Source organism: Trachurus trachurus (assembly GCF_905171665.1).
Source record: "Trachurus trachurus genome assembly, chromosome: 9".
NCBI classification, from domain to species: Eukaryota; Metazoa; Chordata; class Actinopteri; order Carangiformes; family Carangidae; genus Trachurus; species Trachurus trachurus.
In genome coordinates, this window is record NC_139895.1 from 27,697,415 (window position 1) to 27,708,661 (window position 11,247).

At 41.6% G+C, this 11,247-nt stretch overlaps 2 protein-coding genes across 2 annotated transcripts; both read right to left on the bottom strand.

Annotated features, from left to right (window-relative positions):
- Positions 1 to 3,087: 3,087 nt before the first annotated feature.
- gatd3l (glutamine amidotransferase class 1 domain containing 3, like) lies at positions 3,088 to 7,582 on the bottom strand (the record flags this gene model as incomplete). The annotated part of the gene is made up of 7 exons (XM_083978512.1): positions 3,088 to 3,222; positions 3,338 to 3,503; positions 6,642 to 6,734; positions 6,838 to 6,969; positions 7,105 to 7,218; positions 7,297 to 7,349; positions 7,466 to 7,582. The coding sequence occupies 7 exons, from the start codon at positions 7,580 to 7,582 to the stop codon at positions 3,088 to 3,090; spliced, it is 810 nt and encodes a 269-aa protein (XP_083834638.1).
- A 758-nt stretch (positions 7,583 to 8,340) lies between these two features.
- On the bottom strand, positions 8,341 to 11,049 carry tmem127 (transmembrane protein 127). Its single transcript, XM_083979717.1, has 3 exons — positions 10,189 to 11,049; positions 9,933 to 10,097; positions 8,341 to 9,836 (listed from the first exon to the last, which is right to left on the bottom strand). Exons 1-3 carry the CDS (start codon positions 10,430 to 10,432, stop codon positions 9,526 to 9,528), a joined length of 720 nt encoding a protein of 239 aa, XP_083835843.1. The 5' UTR covers positions 10,433 to 11,049; the 3' UTR covers positions 8,341 to 9,525.
- Positions 11,050 to 11,247: the final 198 nt, after the last annotated feature.

An 11,247-nucleotide genomic window follows, 5' to 3' on the forward strand; every position in this document is an offset into this window, starting at 1 on the left:
TTTATTTGCCTGATATTGTATCATCCTTGTGCAGTGAATTTGTGCATGCAATAACCTATGCTTCTCACTTTATAATTAATATGGTTAAAACTTGTCCTTATTAGGGCTCTTCTCTAATGCTGCTCTGCTCTCTGTCTTTCACAGGTTTATCAAATACAGACACCAAATAGCAGTTTTAAAGAACAGACGACAGCACTGTGGTCCTGGACACTGTCACACCTCACCAGAGCTTTGTTATGGGGAAGAACTCAGAGAGGTTTTTGTCCTCTGTTATGACAGACTAAAATGAAGCAATTTAAAGAGACTACAAATCTTCAGTTGTTATCAAATGACATGTTCATTCCACTGTGCTCTACATAATGAAGCTGAGAAGGGATTATTTATTTTTCTAAGAAGCTTGTTTGGGGGGTTTTAGTTTGTTCAAACTATGACAATCAGGTTCACAGGGCCCCTTTGAAGAATGAAATGCTCACCTTTTTCTATGACTACGTTTAAGAGACCTGCTTTATAAAAACAGCAGTATGCTTCTTGCACAGGCTGTATTTCAAGTTCATGTCTATTGCAAAGACTTCCCTTTACTGATAGAGGGATGCTGATGACAATGATGTATGTCTCTTACCAACATAACATCTATTTACCTGTGTTACCAGTGCTCAGCATTTTCAGTGCTATCTCCCTCTTTCTGAATAAGACAGAAAGTACTGAAATGACAGTGTGTAAAGATCCCATGATTAGCCAACCTGACAATTGTCCAAAAGCTCTTATCAGTTCATGCTCCCTGACATTAACGCTGTAACTCCAAACCATTATTTTCTGTATTTAAGAGAAGAGTTTGTTGATTGTCACTTGGTTTTTCCTGCTTGTTCCCTGAAATAATTTCATGTTTCCCGTTCTCCTGTTTAGACTTTATTCTTGAATTCACTTACCATGAATCTCCTACAATCTGTTCAATATGTACAAATGTTCATATGTACCTTAATGTGAATGGACCCTGCTGTTGTATTGTATATTCTTCTTTGTCATCTCATCAGGTGAAAAAATGCTACTTTACTCCACCTCTGACTGAAACTGTCTAACTGTCCTCTGATTAAATCAGAGATGCTGTAAAACACAGGGGGAATACTTTTTGCCTTATATATTTTGTTGGGAGTAGATAACTTGATTGACACTGGATGGGATGAGCTGATGAGTTCATCAGTCAAAACTGATCAGAGGATTAAAAAATATTCAGCTTTTTCTTGATGTTAAGTTTTGCTCACATGATGAATATTTCTTTATATTTACTGAAGTGAGTTATATGCAACAATGTTTACAATTCACATCGCGCATGTGAACGCAACACTGTGAATATTTCATTGACTTCTGATTCTGTATTTGAATTACAAGTCTGTTATGAATTTTGTGCCCATTAACCTGTTTTTTTTGTTTGTTTTTTACTGAAAAATGACAAAGCTGTTTTTGTACATCACCTGACAAACAGAGATTTAACAAGTATCTTTGTAGCTGTACTTTGGACTGATTCAATATTTGTTTTAGATTTAATTATAACATGAAATTCTTCATATGGAGTGAGTATGCATTTCTGATGATGGGTTTGGAAGTTTTGTAAAAACTGAAAATTTTTATATCTTGCCACCTGCTTGTTTTTGTCATTTTTATATGTTTGTAATGAATAAATTGTTTTATTCCTAATGTACCAGACAGAAAGTGTTGTTTTTCTTTAGTTCTTCGAGGAACACAGTTTGTGACAGTGAACACATTTGCTCAATAACTTGATCATGTCAACTAGTTAACCTAATTTCCTGTGATCACCTGTACTCTTAATTTATTCCCCCGTTAATCCATCCTCTCCTTTTGGCTCAGTTGTCTCCAACCTCCCTCACGTTCCCTTCTTGTCTCATCCCTGCTTATCCCTCCTTCCCTCATCCTCTACTCTCTTATTGAAACCTGTGCAGACCTCCTGTTGCTTGCCTCTCCAGGCATCAGTTGCTGGCAAACAACAACACCTCTCTTCTTATCATTCAACTTTCAATCACACACAGATGCGATGCTGTCCTTTACAGGTAAACCATTGTGTCCATATTCAATGTACAGGGTTGTGTCATTATAGCAATCACTAAAAAATTTTAAGATAAAGTTAGTAATTACTTATGGCGAACATGAACATCTAAATTTCATGACAATTTATCCCCTGGTCACTGAGACACTTCACTAACTGCAGTGGTGGGTTAGCCCCGGGAAGCATGAATGTCAAATTTCATAGCAATGTCTCCCTCTGTGGTTAAGATATATCAGTCTGGACTGATGTAGTGGACCAGTGGTCTGACAGACCATAGAGTCAAGATTAAGTGTCTGTGTTTTCACATACTGAGCCATTGCACCACAGGATGTTGCAGATGTGACAAGGAAACACTGCACAACGTTACCAGAAGCCGTCCATAACATCACAGTTTATTTCAAAGGTTTGGGTGAAAGATAATTGACATCTGATATTTTTCATAGTTCCATAGAGTTTTAGTCAGTGATGTTAAGAGAGAAAAAACATGGTGAACTGTATGTCAGCAGTATAAACATGGTGTCAACGGTTTAGTCCCAGGAAGACCAGATACACTTAATGTCTTTGTACATATTGTTTGTAGTTTATATAACATACTGTTTTGGTGTTTTTTTCCTGATCCTGAATCTGTGGTAGTATGTGAAACTATGATTACAATACTGACCCTCTAGTTCAGGTCAGTCTTGGCTTTGCTCCTGTTATGGGCTCAAAGTGAGGACAATGGAGTCCTCCTTGTCTGCCATGACTAAGAGACGATGTCTCCAGTTCCAAACATGGGTCAACATAAGAAGCGACCCAAATGTGCTCTCTGCTATCAGGACTCATACATACTCGTACATGTGGCCCACCTACTATACATGTGCCATGGTTACCCATATTAACCAGTACCATCAATTACACAAGACAAGCCAACTGCTCTTTAACTAAAGCATTTATATTGTTTCAGGTAAGAATTCATCACAATACAGACATGTACGTTGTCATAGCAACACCAACTTCCTCTATTTCTTTTTCCATCTCATTGTCTCAGCTCACTTGGTTGACATGCGCATGACGTGTTTGACCATGTTGCCAATACCGTCAAAAATGTAGTGATAGTGGTACTCTGTTTCCCACATGAAGGTGGGGGTGCTGACCACTTTGTTCTTCTCGTCCACACAGGCCTCGTGCAGGAAAAGGTCAAGGTCAAAGCGGGAGAAGTTAGAACAGAAATAACGACACATATTTAAGTGGGTTCTGTTAACTAATACCAGTTTTGAGTAGAGATTTTTGAAAGGATATGTATGGCTCACGGCCAGTGTGGCGTGCACCCATGGTCTTAATAGCCTGCACCATGTTTGTATGGGGCCAGTTCCCCCAGCGAGTGTTGTCGTCCCGCTCATAGCCCATGGTCACCTCGATGCCTGGCAGCACACGGCAGGCCAGCATAGGAGCCATGCTGGCCAGTCTGAAAAGAGGAGCAAACATGTGAGGTGAGATTTCTATTACATCAAGATTAAGACTGATTAGGGTGTGAGAGTAATTGCCTTACGAGTATCAAACAGGAGGGAGTCACAGTCAGAGAAAGAAAAGCTCAAAGCTCAAAGCTCTCCCAGCACAGGGCACTGGGACAACAGTGTGACGCTCAGTGTGCACTTAGAAAACGATTTAATACTGTCCCCAAGACATGAGGCAAGACAGTTGGCACTATTTACCATCAAATAAAATGCCAGCAATTTTTTAAGTGAGTGGTTGTTCTTGCTACTTAACATGACAATGGGCTCTTTGCACAGCTCCACTACTTCCTGAACTGCTCCTAGATTATTGGACAAGTAGTCACAATGGTCAGACACACCTGGATGAATCAGTTTGTCCAATAATGTAAGACAGGAAACAAAGAAGCAGCATTAAGTTCAGGAAGTAGTGGAGCTGTGCATAGAGCCCATTGCCTCAGTGGCAAACCTGGCAACCTGGAGTTGATGCCAACAGGAACTTCACAGGCTTTAATCCCATTTCCACATTTTAATAGTAGCAGCAGACTACATCTGATGTAACAACACACAGTATAGGTCCACCCACTCAGGTGTTGTCTTAGCCTGGACGTGGGCTGAGCTCCTGTTATTTTCATTGTCAACGTCGAACTTGACCAGAAACAAACTGACAGATCGTCTCACATGACCGTCAGCGTAGCTCCTCCCCCAACTTCAACCTGAGCAATGTAATCAGTCAAAGTGGAAACAGCTATGTGGGTGTGCTGTCCCTTTAAATTAATCCATCACTACAGTACGTACAGTGATTTATGCTTAGATTGTATTTACTGAGGTTTTCAGCAGTGCAGTCCAGTCGCAACTTGTTTAAATGAATAGTGTACCCTGGAGCTGAAACAGCTGCTTAAGTTTGCATCTTTCTCACTGAAGGAAAAGCATGTGTTACGGTTCACTATGAAAAAAAATGGGCCTGTTTTGTTCAGCTGTACCAGAAACACAGTTTAATCTTACAGTACAGCTACAGTTTGTTTTATGATCTAGCATCACTGCAGTCTGGAGAGTAGAAACTGTTACAGTAACATTCATGGACGCAATATTAGTCAATAGTCATCTGTCTATTGTACATGTTTCACAAATATGAGGAATAAAGGTTTTTAATGCCTCTGGTCAAATGACATTTCTCCCTTACATTGTACAGTAAAAGGCCACAGTCAAAGCTTCTGTATCAATTTTAACCATTATACACAGAAGCAAGAAGTTATGTTTAACTGCTGCTATTGCTAAATTAAACTTAAAATCAACTTCTGTTGACAGTGTGTGGAAATGTCTGCTGAGATTTAATTTCAGTGCAGTCTGTGATTATGTGGAGCAGTTTGCCTGTGTGAAGTATTTTCTCAGGCATCATCCCCCCACACTGGACTCCATCATCTGCAGGTCTATCAGCCAACACACTGACCCTCAGTGTTGCAAAGTGAACCACAACTCACAGTGAAGTAAGACACATGAAACCTCCACAACAGCAGATCGACGACAAACTGGTTAAAGCTCAAAGTAAACTTGCCTAAGTACGGTATCTTTGGATGAATAGTAAAAAAAAAAAAAAAAAAAAAAAAAACCAAACCAAACCATTTCTTTAAGTAAGAGTGCAGGATTTAGGTCTATTATTTTATTCTCCTAAATCAAGTGAAACTCTACTGAAATCTGAGGCCACACAGGAGGAGAGGAGCTGCAGCTGGGAGGTCTGCTCTGCACTGTGGAGGAGCTGCAGAGGGGCTGTTTGCCACCAAGGGCTAAATTACTGCTTTGAGAAAGACTGTCTGTTTCTAAATATATATGAGGCTTGTTTTGTCCACAGATCAGTTCAACAAGACAGCAATTACACCCCTGACAGAACTGAACAATGGGGGTGGGTGTATCTGAAAGCAGTGAAGCATCTGTCAGCTGCAGCAACATGTGAGACCAGTGATAGTTCTGACTCCTACGCTGCACGACTACATCCACCCAACACATGGCCCATCTTTATCTTTGATATTCAGATTCTTTATAGACATACATATATATAACAATATGAAGGATTAGCCTACACTGCTCTTAAATGATGGCTGGGTTAAAGGTAGATAAACCTGTGTTGTCATGGTGACAGCTACTTTATCAAATCATCTGAACCCCTGTCTCCTGCCTCTTGTCTCCTGTCTCCTGTCTGCTGTCTCCTATCTCAGCCAAAAGGATCAGTCTCTGCCAGGCCCTGTGGATTAGTTTGTCTGGTCTCACTGCCTTCATGTTGCACCACACTGACAGAGTAAAGACTGAGTTCACTGCACCTGCTCTTCCTACTGTGTCTCCTGTGATCACTGGGAGACAAACTGGAGGATTTCACCAGATGGTCTCTGAAATAGTGCCTCATTTCACAGGAGAAATTTTGTTTTTAAATACTAACAGGCACACTTCCACAAACTTTCCAATGTAAATAAAGATAAAAGTGTCTTCTGTTAATAATAATACTGCTTTTATTTTATTTTATTTTTTAAGAAGCATATTTGTGAATGCGTAACATTTTGTGAATGTCTTATCTGATGCATCTTTGCACATTTTAGGTTATTTTACTATCAAGAAAAATCTATACTTTGGTTACAAGATTTAAGATTTATTTTCTAGGAAGCACTATATTGACCATATGAGACCAAACAAACTATAAACTATAGAAATAATATCTACTTTAACCTTTATTTAAGCTAGATTTTTATTGCAGCCACAACATATTTTATGCAAAATGTAAATATTGATGCTTCTTTTTCATCTATAACAGCTCAGTTTTTATTCTATACGCTGACATTTTCCTTTCTACATCTGCTGTAGTGTCCCAATTCAATTACAGGGATTGTTTAAATCTGGCATTTATCAAGTCTAATGTGATCTAATTTAATCTCGTTAAAAGCGTGGTGTCAGTCAGTCACAGTCTGCAGTTTTGTCTCATGTCCATGTTAAAATGTGAATTTTAAGTGGCAGAAATAAATCTAAATGTATGCTCCACTACTATTTGAATTAATTGATCATACATAAGATTTGTACAGTATTGCTCCATGACCTCTGATACATTAATAGTAACGGGTGATACCTACCCAATAGGCTTCTTTGAACGGTGGAAGTCTTTGAGCACCCTTTCCACATCAGCATGCAGTTTGCAGTCTTTGCCATCCTTCACAAAAGAGGATCTGAGGAGTTGAGAGTGACATACAACTGTCAGTCCATCTTCACCATGCCAGCTTGTATCTCATTTCTTTTTTAGCAAATATTTCACTTCTAATTCATCCTCACAGATTCTTGGTGATGCCATGGCCTCCAGGGAAGATGACAGCATCAAAGCTGTTGACGTCCAGCTTGGACAGGTCCTGCATCTGCATCATTCCCTGACCATGACTGAAGCGAGCCGACTCCGTCATCATGTTCCTGTGTAATGGCCAGAAATAATCATAAATACTACCATGTGGAATTAGTCGGTTCAGGTGAGAAACATATAAAATCAAATAATATCACTGGAGCCTTCTATGACCCAGATCTATCCATGTCTCCTAACAGGCCTACCGGTTCTCTCCGGTGGCAGGCTGCTTCCTCATGTGGTCCATCACATGCATCTGCTGCTGATTTGGAGAGAACATCTGGAAGCGAGCACCGTTACGGCTGAGGTGGTACATGGTGCTGAGGACAAGAGTTGTCAGTTACCATCTCTGCAAGGCTGTATGTTAAAGCAGCAATCCTGTCCGGAGTCATACTCACTATACTCCCTCATGGACATCAGTCCCGTCCCACCAGCCACATCCTGAGAAAACCTGGAACACATTGTGATTCATAAACCGCATGTGATCCACATCCTGCACTGATGCCTGCTCGAATATTTTTGCCTACCTTTTCGTTTCCTGGTGTTTTGTTGATTTCTTTCACTTACCACTGCAATATTGGTATTTCCCCAGTTGCCATAGTCACCGTGGTGAACAAAGCAGGCAGGCTGGCGAGAGAGAACGGTCAGTGTTTGCTTGGAAAGCAAAGTCCTGGTTGCCAGCATGATTTAGCTTAGATCTCACTGTGTCAGGAGGAAAATGTGACTGTGAAGTGTTTGCCACCGAGCCTGTAAAGACTTTGATAGTAGTATTGCTTCTGCAGTGGCTGTCTGTATATATACCACTAGAGTGTGGCCAAGTGACGTTTCCTCATAAGCTCTATTTTCTCAGAAGCCCTGTCTAGCCCGACCTATTCCCCTCCTGAACACCCTTCCCTATTAATACCTTGTTTATTCATCTGATTAACTTAAGTAATTTGGACAGTGACACATTAGCTCTGGACAGTAAGATAAACAGTAGCACCTTAACCCGTGAAATATCTTTACCCAGTTCAACCTTTAACTCTTGATCTAGTATCTGAGGAGAAAACTGCAGAAACAATGCAAACATGTCTCTCAAATACAACATTACATCTTAAGGCACTGTTTTGAAAATCACAATAATGATGACTGTTATAAATCATTCTGCATTCATGTGCATTCTTTTGAAAATACGTCTTACTACTGTATATATGGTATGCCTTTACACAGCACAAGGCATAGTGTATGCCCTTTAAAGTCCATTAAGTTGTAAGGCTCTTACTCACTGTAATGCCAAGTTGCGTCTTTGACGTCTAGACAGTAAACCCAGAAATACCTCGGTGAGACGGAAATGTCAAACTCAATATTCTGTTGTATCAAAACCAAAGCTCCGGCCGGCAGGCTGCACTCGGCAGGAGGAGATGATTCAGAGAGAAGTTACAAATCACAAACGTGAAGCAAAATATGGCATTTACTTTATTATGACCACTTTTTATGTATAAACGATCAATATTTACACACTGGTGATGAAAGTATAGCAACAGTTTGAGGAACAAAATGCAGAAAATGGTGCGAACAGAACAATACACAGCCAACTTCGAATCACCACGTCAATCACAATTTTAAGCCTCGGCTGGCGTCCTAATGCGGGACATTCCCTCAAAATTCTGCCAAGAGGTTTAAAATTTGCACACAAAAGACCTCATGCACAGCAAACACATAGGAAACGGTCACATATGGCAATCACAAAGTACAAATAAGGTTTCTTTTTCAAATCAAATCCAGGAAACATGACATTACGTGGTGAGATTTCCATTACAAATTTTAAACCTTATTCTGAAACATACAAAAATGTTTCTCCATTTCTCTCTGGCTGCTACCTCTAAAAAACATCACATGCCATGAGCCTTTTAAAAAATAAAAAATAATTATAACACCACAAAAACCTGTCTCACTTTTTTTTTTTTTGACAATTTACGAGTGTTATTTCAAGTACAGATGTGAATAAATAAGACTAAACCAGTGACAGATGCCTACAAAGCAAAAGAGAGGAAATAAGACACGGCACATACAACTAAATAATAAATAAGGTCCATTTGAAAATTCTTATAAAAGGAAAAGTTTAAAACAATCTTTCTCAGTGTATTTCTGCATTTTTGCTGCATCAGTAAATTAAAATCATACACGTGGCAAGCATATCAAAAATTAAATCAAAACAATGTTTAACAAAGCTCCATCCACGTCCAACGAAGGGCAACACAACCGCTGACAAACTGTTGACAGCTCAGCTTCATTAAATGGCATTGATCAGACTGTGGCTGTTTTCATCAATAAATCGTGATGAGCCATGTTGAGCACTCACTCTCGCGGATGAGTTTGCTTTACATGTAAGGACCGAATCCTAAAAGCCATTTACATGCAAATTACAAACAACTTCAGTGGCGAAAAAGAAAGAATCATCATCTCCTAAATTTCTGCCACCACTTTAAGAAAGCTTTCATGCACCCAAGCACTGTCAGTCAAGGAGTCTGTGTTCATTACACAAAGTATTTGCAAAGATATCCGTTTGATAAAGAGTGGGATTTGCTCATCAAGCCAATAGCCGTGCTGAGAGAGAAGCGTGAGTTAGCAGGGCCAGTCTGGAGGCATTAGGGCGTGTACGCAGGTGGTGGCTGAAACTGGTTGGCAATGTCATAGTCAGCAGGAAAAGTTTCACTGCTGTCCTCCATCTCCGAGAGCAGCTCCAAGGCCTGCTCCTCCTCCTCGGTGGGGTAGTGGCGCAGGAGGTTTGCGGCCGTCGCAAGGATGGAGGCTCCACCTGCACCCGCCACCAGGTAAAAACTGATGGCGAAAGTGACGTATATGAGAGAGCCGTGGTACTTTTTATGTTGCTGCTGTAATGACAAGATGAGCTCCGAGGCCCAGTAGCAGAAGCCTATCACTGTGGCACACTGCAGCACTGTGGAGAGACAGAGAAATGGACATTAAGTGATCACTAATGACATTTCCCCCCCTTTTTTTAACTGCAAAGAACTGAGGTATGACAGATTAATACCTGTGAGAATATGTGCAAATGCATATCTGCGTGTGATCTTCAGTGCAGGGTGTTTGGGTCCAAACACGTCCAAGAGGAAAGCAGTCAGGCTGCACAGGATGCCCAGGAAACAGAAGGCAGCGATCACCCTCAGCAGCAAGATGGTCTGTGGGTTCACACAGTAATCTGGAGGACACACAGACATCACACACTATTATTAACAACTGATTTATACCTGATTGATCCCTGCTGCAGACTTTAGGCTTTAGGTCCTCACCATCGAGAAGCTTGGGGTCAATGTATCCCAGGACATCTGCCACCCCCAGCTCTTGTCTGGGGCAGGTGCCTCCGTGCACCCGCAGCCAGGCCGGCTCCGCCAGCGCGGTGCACAGCGCCGTGATGGACAGCGCTCCGGGCAGCGCCGACACCAGGCTCCGCTCCGGCTGCTTGGGCAGCGAGGTGCCTCCTCTCCTCCTCCGGCCTCCAGGGACAGCAGAACCCGGCGGGGCGTACATGGTCATCCAATGTCCCTATCGTCTGTTGCCGTGCTGTCTGTCGTCCCTCTACTGTCGGTGGTGTGACTGCAGTGAAGCTCCGGCGGTGACGCCGAGGTCAGCCGTCTGACTAGCAGCACAGACAGTTACAGACAGTTACAGACAGTTAGCCACACGGCTACAGCTACCGGGGCGATGGACGGATGACAGCGGCCCTGTCGCTTTGTTCACCGCGGTGTCTAAAGTTTCCAAACGAGTGTAACCTCACGACTGTGTCCCGGTTAGAGACCGGTACAGAGGCTTCCTGACGGGCTCACAGTAGACAGATGGCCTTCAGGCCTGTTAGCTCTGTTGTTGGTGTCCGGGGTAGCTCACGGCTAACGTCAAATGTCACCGATTGTCATACGAAAATAACCTTAATAAAGACAAATCAAATAAACAACTACATACGAACTACTTTAGCTACCCACGGCGATGAAAAACGGCCACCGATTTGGAAGAAAAACAAAGAGAAAACAAAACAAAAGCAGCTTACGCTGGCTTCCTGTAAAATATCGACTTCCTTGTTCACACCATTCTCCTTCGTGGCTTCCACAGACTGTGACCTCGGCTCAAGTGTGGATCAGTGCTGCCGCCCACTGGCCACTCCTCAACACACAGCAACAGCACTAAACAAAAAGTAATAAATAACATAAAACAAAGAGGGTGATGAATGTACTGTCTATGGCTGTAAATTACTAAATTAAGTCGGTGCACTTTATTTATGTGTAGACAAAGAACAAGCTGCAAAGACACAGTATAGCCTACTATTATACCGAGGCACAATGAGTGATTATGGAGGC